The 17,790-nt window shown below is 37.7% G+C and overlaps 2 protein-coding genes across 3 annotated transcripts; both read left to right on the forward strand.

Annotated features, from left to right (window-relative positions):
- The first annotated feature begins 34 nt into the window (after positions 1–34).
- LOC134663748 (spondin-2-like) lies at positions 35–13,702 on the forward strand. The gene is made up of 11 exons (XM_063520261.1): positions 35–141; positions 672–833; positions 1,679–1,893; positions 2,569–2,751; positions 3,650–3,859; positions 4,577–4,834; positions 5,365–5,590; positions 5,831–5,876; positions 9,206–9,377; positions 9,713–9,800; positions 13,572–13,702. The coding sequence occupies exons 1-11, from the start codon at positions 120–122 to the stop codon at positions 13,700–13,702; spliced, it is 1,713 nt and encodes a 570-aa protein (XP_063376331.1). The 5' UTR covers positions 35–119.
- LOC134665962 (tubulin-specific chaperone C) lies at positions 13,572–16,652 on the forward strand. Of its 2 annotated transcripts, XM_063523029.1 has the most exons (3): positions 13,710–13,811; positions 15,180–15,273; positions 15,333–16,652. In XM_063523029.1, exons 1-3 carry the CDS (start codon positions 13,710–13,712, stop codon positions 16,301–16,303), a joined length of 1,167 nt encoding a protein of 388 aa, XP_063379099.1. In that variant the 3' UTR covers positions 16,304–16,652. The 2 variants fall into 2 exon arrangements, with proteins under 2 accessions (XP_063379092.1, XP_063379099.1); XM_063523022.1 differs by lacking the exon at positions 13,710–13,811 and adding an exon at positions 13,572–13,704 and having other exon boundaries at positions 15,180–16,652.
- Positions 16,653–17,790: the final 1,138 nt, after the last annotated feature.

Genomic DNA, 17,790 nt, shown 5'->3' on the forward strand with positions numbered 1-17,790 from the left:
TTTAACAATGTAATGCTGCTAATGAAGGAGTTTATATTTAGTGTCATGCGGCATTTGTGTGGTGTCCTTTCAAATGGTTACAACGAGTGATCAAAAGTGCATACGAAAAGGTTTCCGAAATGCATAATTCGTTCAGTATCGGTAAGTAATTTGTTACCCTTTTTACATATATTGATATTTATGTAATCCTAAATTTATTATTTAATTAGGTTGTTTCTTCATTCTTACAATGACCTAACTCAAAATTAATTAAGATGTAGATATTGTAGATGTTTTAAAATTTTTATGATATCGAATTGAATTAATTCAAATACTTTTACTTATTATCTAACTAAATTTGGCTATTTCATACATTTTGGCTGGTCCATTTTCTTTCGCGATTTCGGGATTGGTCCCATTATAAAAGTTGCTCAGTATAATCCCAAAATCTCCCTGGCAACGGGAATGCAGTTATTTTTTATTAAGTTTCAGATTGTCGAGTTATTTAGAAAATGGACTATATGCAATTGATACATTAATCTAATATATAAATAAATGCCAAATTCAAAAGTAGTACCTATATTAGTAGTAAAACACTTTATTGTACAAAAAAGAAAGCAAAACAGGAAAAAAACACGACTTAACCATGGATTTCTTTATATCGACATGATTTTTTTTATTTCGGCTTTCAGATTTTCCTTTCTTCATGACTTTACTTTTACAAAGTGTCTTATGCGACGAAAGTTGTCGAATACCTTTAGGTATTAAGACGCCCGCTTTGCCTCCTGATGACCGCTATATAATCGATATTAATCCTCCTGTTGAAAATTACGTACCAGAAGGGACCTACACCGGTAAAGTTTTATACTATATGTACTTACTAACACCAATAACACCCTGTAGGCTGTACTTATAATGTACCTACTAATTGCTTAATTTGTTTTAAATATACTAAATATTGTAGACACAGTAGAATCCGTTTATTATGACTCCGCCGTTTATACTGACCAACCGCTTACTATGACGTAATTACCTACTGTGCGAAGTTTGGTTTTCATATAAAATTCTTAGTGACAAATTCGGATAAGATGACTTCGCTTATAGTGACAAATCGCTTACTATGACCGAAAAATCCCATTTTCATGAAATTATGTCCGGTTATACTGACACTTATGCTGGTTTTCGTGGCCGTCACCACGTCTTTCCCTGCGAGGATGTTTGGTGCGTTCGTGGCGTGTAAGGTATTTTAGTTTTGATCTTCAGTGACAAGTTGATATTTGTTACAAGTTTAATCTTGGAGGATATAACCAACGGAGACGCCATGTCTAAAATTTTCGGTACAAAATAGTCTACCGTTTTTTGCGGGGGAGGGGCACATCAAATGTATAGGTACGTCATGTCAGATAAACGTCAGTCCATACATATGGTTGACATGAGGTTGACCATTGGCCGCCTATTTTCGACAGAGGGGAACGCCTGTTAATGGCGGCTCCATTGTTAATTACTCCGAGAGTTTAATAAAACTTATTTCTCACAAAGGAATTTGACATTAATTTGGAAAACATAACAAAACTAATAAGTGGTACAACTATGTTTTATATGACATTCGCTTAGTATGACGTGTTTGTCACCTCCCTTCGATGTCATTACAAGGATTCTACTGTAGGTTCATTAAGCTAAACTTTAATTTATGTTTTAGTTATCCTTAAATCTAATGACGGGAAAGCCAAGTTCATAGGTTTCACTATTTGGTTGACGGGGCACAGTGCAGAAAATCCTGACAACAAAAGGAAACCGAAGATTTATTTGGCTGGTCAGTTATTACCGGATGATCCGCTGACCAAATTTGGAGACCGAGAATGTCCCAATAACACTGTAATTCAGACTAATTTGGTACCTAAGGATATCGTGCAGGTAATTTGATGTCAAGTATGAATTTATGCTGGCTTGGTCACCTGGAGAGGATGGTGGAGGATCGTGCTGTGAGAAGAGCGTATGTGGGGCACCCGGGGGGAAAACGTCGGTCTGGGCGCCCCAGATACCGCTGGAGTGACGAAGCCCAAAAAGACCTGTCCGCCCTCAGAATACCCAATTGGCGTGAAGTGGCGCAGAATAGGGCAGAATGGCGCTCTCTTGTGTCATAGGCCAAGATCCTCTTTGGGTCACTGAGCCAGTGATGTATGTATGTATGTATGTATGAATTTATACCTCTCTCTAGCGTTGAAGGAAGACGCTATAGAATATGCACAAGCAAATACCCTTACCGAGACACAAATCGAACCCAGGATCTCCAACTTCGTAGTGTAAATTTTTTATTTTTTATTTTTTTATTTAGATATTTAATTCAGGCAACAAGGCCCATATTACAAATACCTTACAGACTAACATACATATGTATTTTATAAACTTAAAATATAAACTTTGGAATAATAAAGCATTCCTACAACTTTGGAAAAATATTTTTACCCTGGCTTGCCTTAGAGATTTTTAATGTAGGTGTATATCGGTTGCCTACCTTTGACTACTTTTTCGCTAGTGTCTCTATTTTATTCACTTCGTAATGTTTAATTCAAATATCATCTTATCGAGGCCAAATGGAAAGCTCCGCCCAAGGGCCAAGACTGCGTGACCATCCACGCAATGGTGGCGATCAGAAACGACATGTACTACAGCGGCCTGACGCGACGCGTGTGCGAGGACGTACGCAAACTTGAAGACATGCCACCGGACGAAAGCCCTAATTGTTCCGTGTGTGAAGAGGCCAGGTATAAGGTGTGCTTTCTATCTATATTTGCAGTTGAAACTTTTGATGCCTAAACCCACAGATATAGTGTATATTCATATCTGTCCCTAAACCTATAAAATTAAAGGATTCCCCTAGAAACGAATTGTCGAAAAGCTTGCTTGATTTGTTAAAATCTTCGAGCAACACGGAAGGGAGGCGGCATTCGCACTATTTCCCCTCTGCCGAGGTACAAGATTAGCGCGTCAATCTAATCTAGCGCGGGTAATAAAACTAGTTGCACTTGGATTTTTCACTAGACCGAGTCCAGACGCGCGCGTGAACACTGCTGCACAAAAAATGCCTGTTTGCTCGGTTATTTGTTATAAAAAGAGGTCAGGGACATCAAATTTACAAAAAGAAAGTGTTACATTTCACATGTAATTTTTTTTTTTTACATATCATACGTTTAATTACATTTAAAAACAATTATTATATTTTAGTCTCAAGTAATTGTTGGATTTATCGATTTTGCTCGCTCAGAACAAATTGCGGATCGGTCGAGCGACAAATCCGACTTCTCATCTCTCAGAATACAATGACATACTTAGTGTGCGTGTTGTGACACTAGTCACTCATCCGTACACAAAAAGAGATCGAGGTTTGCAAGATTTGTCTTTGACGTGTGTCATTTTCTATGTATTTGTGTCGTCATTACAGATTGGATTTTGTATGTAAGTGTGTGAGAAGTGCGACTGTGTGCACCTTTCCCCCCGCGAAAAATGGCAGAAAGATTTGTACGGTGAGATATCGCTTGGGCCCCTCCCTTCCGACGTGTCGGAAGCCGGTGTTGCTCGAAGGTTAAAATGCATGCCTTTGCCTACACAAAATTTTATGATTATAGGAGATAACCTTTGTTCCTAACAGAATTTTTCTTTTCTTTCCCAGATAACATTCGAAGGCCTATGGTCTTATAACACCCACCGTCCCTTATACCCCATGTCTAATACGAGTACACCCTCATTCAGTGATATAGTGGGAGCATCACATAACAAAAATTTTAAAATATTTATCATCAACAAAGAGGCTTCCGAGGGAGTTAAAACACTTGCTGAACAGGGGAATACTACAGTGCTGGAGTTGGATATGCAGGAAAAGGTACTGAAGGTTAACTTGACTACTACTACACGATGGCGAATTTCAGTTGTGATCTGACCGGTTTCCAATATGGACGTGGAAGCATTAGCCGCGGCAGCAATTTATTTATACGCCACGTACCAACATTTTTTTTAATGTGCACAATAATAAAGTAATTAAAAAGAAATGGCGTAGAAGAAGATGGTGGATGTTATCTATCCATCGCAATAGAACTTCATTTTGAACACCTAGCCAGCTTAGCAACTATTGCTGCTGACTGTACAAACATATAAGTAAAACGATATTCTTACCTTATTTTTATCCTTGTGGTGTTTATGTTTGGGGTTCCATATTACGCTTTCTCGCCTATATAGCTCTAAAAATTTTATAGTTTCGTGGGGCGGCCACGTATTCGTCATTTTTAATTAAAAAAAAACACAAAAAGCATGAACGTCCACCCTCGACCGCGTCCGAGCACGCACTGCCGATTGGGCCACGTGCCACGTGTAGATGCGTACCGCAATCGCTTGGCCAATCCCTTTGATATGCGGCCGAAAAACCGACACCGCGGCCAACTCATCGCCAACCCGCGCGCCAAAAGCCAACCGACACCAATACCCCCTCTACACGTTGTCCCAACATATTGGACCAATAGGTTGGGCCAACGTGTAGAGGAGCCTTAACACTTTTTGTATTATTTTATTTAGTCATAGTTTAAAAATTAAATTATCTTTTCAGATTGGCAACAGTGTTCGAAGCATAATCAAGGCAACTAGGCCCCGCACTACAAATGCAGCCACCTCCGCGATATTCCGTGTGAACCAGAAATACCATCTTGTGTCGGTAGTGACTGCGATCCTGCCTTCGCCAGACTGGTTCCTAGGGGCATCCAACCTAGAACTATGTAACGCGAGAAATCCAAATACGTGGACACCAAACATAACATATAATCTCTATCCATTAGATGCGGGAACCGACAAGGGATCGGACTTTAATGTAAGTCTTACTTTATAACGCTAAACATCCCTAATGCTAGGGTACCTATCAAGTATAGGTAGAATTACAATTAGGTATTTAGGTACAACATATTCGAGTTCCATGAAATTTTGGGAGGATAACTTAGTACAGCAAAGTGTGAACTACGCTAGGTACTCTTGGGCGCCGGGTGCGTAAGGTAAGTCTCAGTCCTCGATATGCTAATACCTACACATATGAATGCCCGATATATAACAAGACACCTCTTTTGCTATAAATTCAAAGACGACTTGTGAGAGTTGTGAGCTTTTGACTCGAACATTGACGAACATTCAGACGTCTTACCTTATTAGAAAAATGGTTCAGGATTTTCAGTTTTCTGATGCAGTCAATTATTGTTTTAATTATATTACGTTTCCTTGCCTTTACTTCTGAGAAAGTATTCTAGCCGCAAATGGCTAGACGAAGACATTCAGCTATATAGGTAATTAGGTAGGTACTATAGTACCTACCTAATTACCTATTAAATGGTATTCTATGTAAATTTACAGTCAGCGAACGACAACCTCATGCCTCCTCAGGCGATAGGCAATGTAAAATTCCAAAACGCTCCTAAAGAAACTAAGCCATTCGCGAAGCTCCGCTTCGAGCTGATAAGAACATTTAAACTTACTCCGGACTGCTTGAAAAACAAGACTGAGACATCCGGTGAGGATGAAGTCGGAGGCAATAACGACAACACTGAAGAACAAGAAGAAAAAGAAGATAAGGAAGAAGGTAAGATGCGTAGTCCATTGCTGATCAACAGAAAATATTACTTTTAAATGTTAAAAATTCAAGACTATGGCTCTATTCGTAAGAATCTGCGCGGTCAATTCAGTCGAAATGACCCTGTCTCAGCTAAGATCACCCTACGTGACCCTACAGTCTTTTATTATTACGTTTGCTGACATTATTACGTTCTTAAAATGACTTACCTACTTTAAAAAACCATAAGCTTTAACAACTTTGTTCCAGAAGAAGATAAAGAATCGAGTGTAAAAACAACTGTCTCCAGTACCAGGTGAGACCAAATCATTATCATCATCATCGGTGTTCATGTAATTCTTCATGAACTTTGTACAAAAAATACGAGTATATAATACTGCCTTACTGCCTATTTAAAGTGTCTCATTGAAAAAATATTTTTAATACAGTTGCTCAAAAAGTGCTACTTTACGTAGCTGTTTAGCGTGCGGAAAGTTGGTTATCTCGAACTAGTGCTTTTTACTTTTCCAATTTTTTTAAATTTATACTTGTTCCAATTCACGACTACTTATTGATGAGTGTTAATATTAGTTTCCTTTAAACGTCGTAATCAGCATAAAAACCTACCGTTAATGTAAGAATACGAAAAATATTACATATTTCATATTTAATTATTTAGCTCTTCATCATTATAACACGTTTAGTTTTTAATATTCAATATTGAAAATTCCGTTCTTAATAAGTTGACTGAATGGAACGGAATAGCTGCCAAACGCCCATAGATATAATATACTTAAAGGCGACGTTTAACCGAGCTGTCACTGTTACCACTTTTGTTTAGTGTACGATTAACAATGTTTTTCTTATTTTTTCGCAACTGTATTAAAAAACGTCGTTCGATACACGTGCGGAAATGTCACATACCTTCCGCACTAGCATCGAAATGTACTATTTCAAGCCCATTATAACTCCCTTAAGGAATGAATTTTCCAAACCACTAATATGATAACATTGCCACACTTTGTCATCGCAAATGCCATGCAGAGGCTTAATTCGACTTTGTATATACATGTACTAGCTGTTGCCCGCGACTTCGTCCGCGTGGAATCTTATCTTCAACATTTTACATCTTTAGTACCTATATTTTTCATATCCAAGCAATGTTGAAATTAAGTAATTTTCTTTTTTAGCAAGTTGTATGAAGTTTTAAGTCAAGTGGATTTTGATGTTGGTTGCTGAAATTACTTGTCTTGTATTCTCTAGGTACCTATGTCCTTATACAAAGATTCAAGTTCCGCACTCACAAACTTTCAACCCCTTTCTCACCACCTTGGGGTATGATTTTCAAAAATGCTTGAATTCGTTTTCATGTTTTTTAATTTAATACCTTTTTTTTTGCAAAAAGTTCAAGTTCCTAGCTTAAAATAAAATTTGCACCCGCAGACGAACTTTCATCCCCTTTTTAACCCCCTTAGGGGTAGAAATTCCAAAAACGTTGCAATTACTTTTTATTGTAATCGGCTATTATGCCTTTGTAAGAAGTTTCAAAACCATTTGTAATGGATTCAAACTTTCAACCCCTTTTTAACCCTATTAGGGGATGAATTTACAAAACGCTGAAATTACTTTTCCTGTCTTCTAATAATATCCCTAAATACAAAGATTCAAGTCCCACACTCGAAAAAATGTTTGATATCCATACAAACTTTCAACCCCTTTTTCGCCACCTTAGGGGATGAATTTTCAAAAACGCTGAAATTAGTTTTCTTGTATTTTAATAATATATCTTTTAACGAAGTTTCAAATTCCTAGCTCAACAGAAAACTTTAACCCCATACAAATTTTCATCCCCTTTTTAACCCTGTTAGAGGATGAATTTTACAAAACGCTGAAATCATTGTTATTCTCTTCTAATAATATCCCTAAATACAAAGATTCAAGTCCCGCGCTCGGAAAATTTTTGATATCCATACAAACTTTCAGTGGCGTGCAGTGCATACAAAAAAAGGTAGGCACTAGGGTAGGCAGTCCATACAAAATGACCAAAAAAAAAGTTGCCGATTTTTATAGTTTGCGTTACATTCCTTCAAGAATGACTCTTCTAGAGCCCGATTTAAGTCTTATCTCCACTGCACGCCACTGCAAACTTTCAACCCCTTTTTCACCACCTTGGGGGATGAATTTTCTAAAACGCTGAAATCCGTTTTCTTGTATTTGAATTTGATACTTTTTTCCAAAGTTTCAAGTTCCTAGCTTAAAATAAAATTTGCACCCGCAGATGAATTTTCTTTCTCTTTTTAACCCCCTTAGGGGTTGAATTTCCAAAAACGTTGCAATCACTTTTTTTGTAATCGGCTATTATGCCTTTGTAAGAAGTTTCAAAGCATTTTTAATGGATTAAAAATTTCAACCCCTTTTTAACCCTGTTAGGGGATGAATTTTACAAAACGCTGAAATTACTTTTCCTGTCTTCTACTAATATCCCTAAATACAAAGACTCAAGTCCACCACTCGAAAAAAATGTTGATATCCATACAAACTCTCAACCCCTTTTTCGCCACCTTAGGGGATGAATTTTCAAAAACGCTGAAATTAGTTTTCTTGTATTTTAATAATATATCTTTTAACGAAGTTTCAAATTCCTAGCTCAAAAGAAAACTTTAACCCCATACAAACTTTCATCCCCTTTTTAACCCTATAAGGGGATGAATTTAACAAAACGCTGAAATTACTTTTATTGTCTTCTAATAATATCCCTCAATACAAAGATTCAAGTCCCGCACTCGAAAAAAATTTTGATATCCATACATACTTTCAACCCCTTTTTCACCACCTTGGGCGATGAATTTTCTAAAACGCTAAAATTCGTTTTCTTGTTTTTGAATTTCATACTTTTTTAGAAAGTTTCAAGTGCCTAGGTTAAAATAAAATTTGCACCCGCAGACGAACTTTCATCCCCTTTTTAACCCCCTTAGGGGTTGAATTTCCAAAAACGTTGCAATCACTTTTTTTTGTAATCGGCTATTATGCCTTTGTAAGAAGTTTCAAAGCATTTGTAATGGAATAAAAATCAACCCCTTTTTAACCCTGTTAGGGGATGAATTTTACAAAACGCTGAAATTGCTTTTCCTGTCTTCTAATAATATCCCTAAATACAAAAACTCAAGTCCACCACTCGAAAAATTTTTTGATATCCATACAAACTTTCAACCCCTTTTTCGCCACCTTAGGGGATGAATTTTCAAAAACGCTGAAATTAGTTTTCTTCTATTTTAATAATATATCTCTTTACGGAGTTTCAAATTCCTAGCTTAAAAGAAAACTTTAACCCCATACAAACTTTCATCCCCTTTTTAACCCCCTTAGGGGTTGAATTTCTCAAAATCGCTTCTTATCTCTTGTACACTTTATAAATGCAATCTGGTGTGCAAATTTCAACTTTCTGGCTTTTGTAGTTTCGGCTCTGCGTTGATGAATCAGTCAGTCAGTCAGTCAGTCAGTCAGTCAGGACACTTGCATTTATATATATAGAAGATTATATATAAGTACTGATTATACCTATCTACCGACGCTGCGGCGAACGATCCAGAATCGACGCAGTGTAAATGCGCCATTTTACAATGAAATTAAAAATTGAATTTTTAGTGAAACATCGTTAGTAACGGATCCAGAATCATCACCGGAGTGTCCCATGTCGGCTTGGAGCGACTGGGACGAATGCGTTGCCAGCTGCGAGGGCGGCAAGCGCAGAGGGCAGCACAAGCGGGAGCGGTACCACTTGGTCAACAACCACCCCGTCGAGTATGGGGACGAAGAGGTAACAAACTTTTTTTAAACCACTTCGGTGGCAAACAAGCATACGGCCCGCCTGATGGTAAGCCGTCACCGTAGCCTATGGACGCCTGCAACTCCAGAGGTGTTACATACACGTTGCCGATCTTTTAAAAACCTGTACGGAGTGTAAGCTTTAGAAGAACCCCATACAGTTGACCATACATCGGTCGAATATGCAATAGTGATAGGGAGGGAGATAACGAAACTTTCATTTTCGTTTTTCGTAGTAGCCGTAGGTTTCGAACTCGTGACCTCCGCATTTAAAGTCCCACATCTTACTAGTATTATTTTATTACATTGTTTATGTTATTTGTTCAGGAATACGAGAAGGTACCGGAAATCTGTAGAGGAATAGAAGAATACAACTTTGAACTGTGCGAAGAAGACTGTGAAGAAACTTCGACAGGTGAATAAATTTGCTTTTTAATCATTAAGTATAAATATATATATATATATATATCTACGTGACGACGTTTTAAATAACACTTGCACAATAGGGGCTATGAAAATCGGTGCAAAGTTAGCATGATCTGATTCTAAGTAAATCAAGGTACATATACCTACTATGCATAGTCTGCCAAGTCAAATTCAGCTGAAAAGGGCAGTGAATCCCTTCACTGGCACTGGCAGATATTATATTTATCGCCTTGTACTTATAATACCTACTAACTTAATTCTATGTTTCAGCGGAGCCCGAAACGCAGCAACGACTCGCTCCAGGAAAAAGTTGGTGGTTCAACTAATTGACCTTAATTTGAGCCAAATTAAAACAATTTCATGTCTACCGACAGAGATTAATTAAACAAGTGTGTGTCACAATGAATGAGTTGTAATTTCACCTATTCTTTATTTCCTCTCGAAAGGGGGCAATTTCTGATCCTGATAGCTGGGCTGAGTTTTCCGATTCACAAACGTAATGTAAAATGGTTATTTACGATACAAGTGCGGAAAGAGGAAATTAGAAACGAGTGGCGATGAATTAAAACATGACCGAGGGGAATGTATTAAATCGACACGAGTTGCGAATTACCTATTCGTACGTGTATCGTACAACGTTTTACAGTGCATATGGTCCTTAAAACTTTTGACATACGCACCAAAAGTGCTATTTCACGCACTAGTGCGGGAAAATAGGACCATATTTATGTACTGTAAAAGTACTTTATTATCTCAAATTGCCAAGAATATTTAATGTTTTATGCCCTCTGGGCCTCTGGCAAACCCACTTAGTGAGTAAAAAAGGCGTGAAATTCAAAATGTATTTGGGAGGACAACACTTCGCGGCTGCTATTTTTTAATTTGCTGCCTTTTCTACTGACGAAAATGGCTTGCCAAAATATATTTTTCACCTCAGCAGCTAGAACAAGGGTACTTTGCTTCTTAAGGTGAATCGCATTTTGCTCACTGAGTGAGACAAAATTAGCGTGTTTTAACCGTGGTACCACGGCTTTTGTACCACAGGGGACCACGGGTAATTTTTTTTCCCCGTAGACCCACTGCACCAAAATGGGACTACGGGTAATTGAAAAGAACTGTATCTTACCCGTGGACCACCTTGTCATATTTGGAAGGTTATATAGGTAGGTTTAATTATTACATTATCTTACATTTAATTATTACAAACGGCGTCGTCATTTTACAAACGTGAAACGTTATGTAAATTGCCGTAAGCAAATTGCAAATTTAGTGTTTCTTCTCCAAAAACATTGTCTTCACAACGTAACTAGACGGAGCCCCGCTTCGCGGTCTTTTTGGGCATCTGAAGCTACCTAACGAACCTAACCTAATACCTACTCGTACCTTCCAACCTACGCTTAAATTGAAGTGGGTCTATGGGGAAATAAATTATCTGAGGAATGACCCGTGGGCCCACGGAAAGTTTCGTATTCAAAAAGATAACTTAAAACTGGAGCAGTGGGTCTACGGGGAAAAAAAATTACCCGTGGTCCCCTGTGGTACAAAAGCCGTGGTACCACGGTTAAAACACGAAAATTAGTGAGCAAAATGCGATTTTGCTCACTGAGTGAGACAAAATGTCATTCAAGTGACCTTTATAGTCAAATGTCATTTCAACATGCGGGGTCTAATACAAGTTCGATATACTTGGGTTCTATTATCTCTGTCCCTCTAGGTATGTTCTCACTGCTTAGGGTGAAAAATTTTGTGTACTACACGAGATCAAAGTTATTTACATCTCGTGCGCTTTTGAATCCCTTACTACGCTCAAGATTCTAAATTAGATTCACTCGCTACGCTCGTGAATCTATTATAGAATCTTTCGCTTGCACGGGACTCAAAATAAGCACTCGAAGAAATATCAAACTTTGATCTCTTGTTGTACAAATAACTATTTACACCTAAATTCAACTAGAAATCAAAGAGAATATAACCACTACGTCCTAGAAATGTCGATTGTGCTCTTTGAGGAAGTCCGGTTAGCGCTTTAGTGAAAAAGCTTCAAGCTTCCGGTTGGAAACTTCGTGAAATATATAAAAACAATCAATGATTGATCATGCTATGTTGTTGTCGATCAAGTGCCGCGATGTAACGCAAATTGAATACAATTATCGTGAGGTCTGTAGAGCCCCTAAAAAACTATCTAGCAAGGCAAGGCAGTGGCAACACAAACACACTAAAAAAAAAAATCTTTACGTCATCTCATCTCGGCCTCTTCGTTTCGCTTTTATTCCATCCAAATAATTTTGCGATAATAAAAAGAAAATCATTTACGATTTCTGTATTTTTATATTATGCTAGTAAAAAAGCCGCAACCTGCATCTTACTCTAAGTGGATCGGTAAAACTTTGAAAGCTGTATTTATTCTGGAAGCACTTGGAATCGCTGTGTCGTACGGAGTGTATTTTAAGCTGAATACGGAAAGAGGCAAGTTCTGTTCTTTTTTATTTAATTTGTACTTGTAAGCTTTTATTTGAATGTTACAAATCTGGAACTTTATGCTTTGTTCTACTATTATGAGATTATTTAAGTTTGTTTATTGGAGGAGAAATGTATATTCGGGAGTTAATTGTCGACATGTGATCACTACCTTTTTATGTGGGTCATTCATTTAGTATCTTCGTTATCATATTTATATTCTTTATTACTATATCAACTGTCTTGGTCAGTAGTGTTATGTTTATTTGGATTAAGCTTTGCATGTTTATCTTGATTATTTGATCATGGATGAGTCAGAACCGAACATTACCATTTTGGTGTCACTTAACTGGGGTAATTAATAGATTTTTCACCACACCAACTCGGAAAGGCTCACTTTGCACTTCAAAAACTGATAGCAAAGTTGCATTTTATTCACATGTGAGGCAAAGTAATCTAATGCAAATTTTGAGTCGATTTCTTATGTTTGCTTGTAGAATTGACTTTTAAATGACGATTTTGGATGATAAATATTTAATAAAATTCATTTGGATTTTATTTGATATTTTACATTTAATATTTGCTTTGGATTGGTGTGGTGAAAAATTTAGTGTTTCACTCGGGGGGCAAATTTTGTTTAACCCTCGTGCTTTGAAACCCTCGCAACGCTTAAGATTCCATTTTTCGAACTTTGGAAACTAAGATTCAATTTTGGAATCTTTCGCTTGCTCGGGTATCAATATTAGCACAAGCGGTTAAACAACAACTTTGCCCCCTTGTAAAACAAATAACTATTCATTTATTATTTTTGTATGTCATTTAACACCTTGCTGCAGAAATTAGTATAACTCGTAAATAGTAAATAACCATTAGGGTGTTGCTTATTTCGTCGAAATTGAAATTAGTCAAACAGAACAATTTAAGGGGGTGAGACATAGAAAATTTCAATTTCGACGAAATAAGCAACACCATAATAACCATACTTTGCATGGGGTCTATTGACTCCTTATCACAGTGAAGGTGTTAAGTAGGTATCTTCTTCTTCTTCCTCGGTCCCTCATTGCTGAGGATCGCGACCATGTATGCTACGTCTCCACAGTGTGCGATCATAAGCCATATGGGTCACGCACTGCATAACTGCACTGTTAAGTAGGTATATTGTATACAATTGTCCTTTACCAATGATGAAAGCCTAGCTTACTAGGTTTATGGTTCCGTAATTCAATGTCTTTAAACATACAATAACAGAAATCAGTATGCTTGTGTCTTTCTGCTTAACCAGCAAAAGTATTCCTTTACACAGATTTTCGTTTGTACATGCACAAGAACTGCAACTGGGTTCTGGAAGGTTATTACCAACTCGGTGAACGGATTGCCGACCACAAGACCCGAGAGCTTGACTACAAGGTGTGGACTAACGAGGGCAAGATCTAGCGGTGAGATGGACATTGCTATTAGGGCCTCCTTCTGGGTGGTTACGTTCGGAGGGCTTGGCTATGCCTTGTACAAAGTGGCCAAACCTAATGAAGAACTGCTGAAGAAGGTCATTATATTATTATTATGGTCTGATTGTGATGTTTTGTTCATGTAGCTTTCAAAATTTGTAGACACACATTCATCATATAATTTACATTAATACTGTTAATTGAATCTAATTATCACTGCATACATTGTGTTTGTCAAAATTAATTTTGCATGGATTCATGTAAAGAAAAAAAAATATGATTAAGTACATATTCAAAATGGACTCCTACTAGTTTTTTTTTATAACAATGAAATTATCTTTGAACAAAACTGAGTTGATCTGCTTGAAAATTGTTTGGATTTTAGGAACAACTTAATATTATTTTTTGCGAATATCATTTGATGTTTACCAGTTTTGCTTTTCGATGAAGGAACACATTGTGAGAAAACCGGACTATACACCGACCGCTTAAATGAGTCCTCGCCTGCGCGGTACGGGGGCGACGGGGTAGGGTGACTAAGGGAGGTGGGGAAGGTGTGTGCGCCCCGTACGCCGTACACCTTCCCCGCCACCCTTAGTTGTCCCACCCCGTCGCCCCCGTACCGCGCAGGCGAGGACTCATTTAAACGGTCGGTCTATAATCCCAATAAGGGGCTGTCCATAAATTACGTCATCGTTTTTTGACCATTTTTGACCCCCCTCCCCCCCTAAAATCGTCCAAAAATCATGAGGAAGATGAGATGATGATTTTATGAACAATGTAAACAGTGGTATTTTTTTAGTACATATTTACAACCAAAATTTTGTTAGTGTTCAATACTAATACATCTACGTACCAAACAGTGTTAGTGGTAACAACTGGGACATTTTTTCGCAGTTATTTACTTATTTCGTCTCAAATGTTACCACTGGTATGAGAACAACTTGGTGGTAACTAGTGAAAATAACCTCAATTAACTCATTATTACAATTGGACTTGATCTTGGATCATCCTAAATAATAATTGTGTATGTAAATTGTAGTCATAATACAGGGTGGTTTTATAGTCACCTGCAATAATTTACGGGGTGAATATATAAGTCATACTGAGCAATTTTTACTATGGGACCAACCATGAATACATGAAAAAATAATTGGCTGTTTCATACACTTTGGCTGGTCTGATGTTGATATTTTGTATGGGAGAGTAATTTTTTCTCGCGATTTTGGTATTGGTGCCATAATAAAAATTGCTCAGTATGACTGATATATTCACCCCTCTAAGTCCCGTAACGTAAATTTTTGCAGGTGATTAATAAAACCCCATACTTAGTCTTTAATTTTTTAAATTTCCTATTTAAATAACGTGAGTTTTAATGTTGTTGACATGTTAGATTCCGATAGGTTTGTATTAAAAAAGTCCATCTATACTTGTAGCAAATTCTATACCTGTTTTTTTGTTAACAGTATGATCAAGAATCGAAGCACACTGATACAAGAAAATTAGCTAATCAAACCTTAGCTGTATTGAAAGACGCGACAAACCAAGATTCCGAGCTTAATAAGAAAATTGAGGACCTAATAAAGAAATAAAAATGAATGACAAGAACACAGTGTTAGAGAGACTAAGCAGAAGAGATGCACAAAGACTGGAAAAGCTTCACAAGGCACACAAGGCCAGAGAAGAAGTTGACGCCTGTAACGAAAACGAAGATTATTTCTCTGGAGCATTCAAAATAAAATCAGAGTACATCGAAGACTTGCTCTCCCAAATACCCACATTAGACATTAAAACTCTCCCATCTCACTTTGACAATATTAAAAAAGAAATAAATGAGCTACAAAAATATGTAATCACATCAGCTTTGTTCTTGAAGGAGTTTAACATGCGCAAATATTTAGGAATAGTTCAAAATCTACAAACTAAATGCTATGAGTTAGAAGACAGATATGTACCAAGAAAAAAATTTGGTTTCACTAAAAAGAAGTTGCCTAGATCGGATAATCAGAAGCAGAACTTGGCGGATGAACAGGATGGCGCAGGAAAGACAGACAGCAATAAATGGGACGAAAAACTTTTTGGATTTGATCTAAAGGAAAATGAAATATTGGCATTGCAAAACGATGAACTATTTCAAAGGGATGTGACATTGCGCAATCTGAAAAATTGCACAGTTAGTTTAAAAGGTGTCATGGGCACACTGCACATGAATAACCTGGATAACTGCGTTATTCTTTCGGGTCCCGTAACTTCCTCCGTTTTTTTAGAAAAATGTACAAACTGCAAGATAGTTGTGGCATGCCAGCAGCTGAGAATGCATACCTCAACAAAATGTGATATCTATTTGCATGTGACAAGTAAAGGTATTGTAGAAGACTGCACAGAGATTAGGACAGCACCATATAACTTGAAGTATGATGATTTAGAGAAGCATTTTAATATGTCATTGTTAGACAAGAAGAGCAATAATTGGGACTGTCTTGATGACTTCAACTGGCTCGCTCCTGATATTCCATCCCCTAATTGGTCTATTTTAGATGTTTCTGATCGAGTCAATGATTGGAGTGAATACTGGTCAAAAACTCCTTGAAGACAATTAAAGACAAAAACTGGCATTACATTTAATATTTGTACTAATCAGGACTCCATCAAACATTCCGAATGGGTGTTGTATTCAAGCTTCTACTCTAAATAAAATTCTAATAATCAATAATTTTATTTAGGGAAGTAATTCGGTGTCTCACCTCATTCTCAATTTTATTGAATTAATTTATCCCTAAAATACTTGTTAAACCTGTAGTTTGATATGGAATACTTCATAAGATTAATACTTAAAATTTAAAATCCTTGTTTAACTGCTTAGTTAATCTACATTAATAAAGATAGCATTTGTTAGATTGAAAAACAATTTATATAATATAATAAAGCATTTTATCACATATTTTTACAAGCTTTTATTTATTTAACTTCTGTTGGTGTGGGTCAAATCTAAGCTACAGACCCACGTCCCGATTTCCGATTATCGCTCAAAAAATGCATAGCGCTGAGCGGCTACCGCGAAAACCGAAATTCGCAAATTGCGGGGATCTTTCTCTTTTACTCCAACAAAGGCGTAATTAGAGTGATAGAGAAAAATCCCCGCAATTTGCGAACTTCGATTTTCGCGGTTATAGCCCTGGCTCGCTTGCACATGTCATTCGTCTGCGGTCAGAGGGGCTGCCGCGAAAACCGAAATTCGCTAATTGCGGGGATCTTTCTCTTTTACTCCTATGAAGGCGTAATAAGAGTGACAGAGAAAAATACCCGCAATTTGCGAATTTCAATTTTCGCGGTTATACCTCTTGAGGGCCTACCGCGAACCACGTTCGACGTGTTGCCTCCCTGTCACACTTACGTACGAATTTAGAAGTGCGACAGAGAGGCAACACGTCGAACGTGGTTCGCGGTAGGCCCTTAGGCTAATAAAGCTGTTAACAAACGGACGTACCGACGAACCGCAACCTTGGTCCGGTCTGAGCGGCTACCGCGAAAACCGAAATTCGCAAATTGCGGGGATCTTTCTCTTTTACTCCAACGAAGACGTAATTAGAGTGACAGAGAAAAATCCCCGCAATTTGCGAACTTCGATTTTCGCGGTTATAGTCCTGAGGCCTATTCGACCGTGAAGAACGTAGCTTTAAGTAAGAGCGAGAAAGAGATATGCTGACACCTTGGTCTTTGGTATTTATTCTGTGCTTTGGCAGGGGTGCGAAGCTCCTGACTTCGGCCAAACTCGGCTCCGCTCGGCTCAGCATTGCTCCGAGCAATTATTAGGGTTGGCACCACTTGACTTCCTTTTGCGTGCACGACCACAGATAAGATAATCACTTGAATTTTGACAACCCTAATTGGCCGAAAGGGATAGTGCCATGTATTAGAAAGGGATAGCATGATTCGACCCTGAACCGCTGTCAAACTTCGGTTTTGTAGGAAGCTTCCTTTCTGTACGGTAGTACTATTATTTATTCTGTGCTTTGGTCTGAACCGTCGAATCGTCACATCTGTAAAGCCCTTTTACACTGACAGTGACAAATATGA

The sequence above is a fragment of the Cydia fagiglandana genome, chromosome 1 (genome assembly GCF_963556715.1).
Source record: "Cydia fagiglandana chromosome 1, ilCydFagi1.1, whole genome shotgun sequence".
Classification (NCBI taxonomy): Eukaryota; Metazoa; Arthropoda; class Insecta; order Lepidoptera; family Tortricidae; genus Cydia; species Cydia fagiglandana.

Coding starts and splice junctions, on each gene's coding strand:
- LOC134665962 (XM_063523029.1), top strand. CDS start 13,710: ATGGACATTGCTATTAGGGCCTCCTTCTGGGTGGTTACGTTCGGAGGG. Junction 13,812..15,179: donor ATGAAGAACTGCTGAAGAAG/GTCATTATATTA, acceptor TTTTGTTAACAG/TATGATCAAGAATCGAAGCA. Junction 15,274..15,332: donor AAACCAAGATTCCGAGCTTA/ATAAGAAAATTG, acceptor ACACAGTGTTAG/AGAGACTAAGCAGAAGAGAT.
- LOC134663748 (XM_063520261.1), top strand. CDS start 120: ATGCATAATTCGTTCAGTATCG. Junction 2,752..3,649: donor GTGAAGAGGCCAGGTATAAG/GTGTGCTTTCTA, acceptor TTTCTTTCCCAG/ATAACATTCGAAGGCCTATG. Junction 9,801..13,571: donor CTGTGAAGAAACTTCGACAG/GTGAATAAATTT, acceptor TCCTTTACACAG/ATTTTCGTTTGTACATGCAC.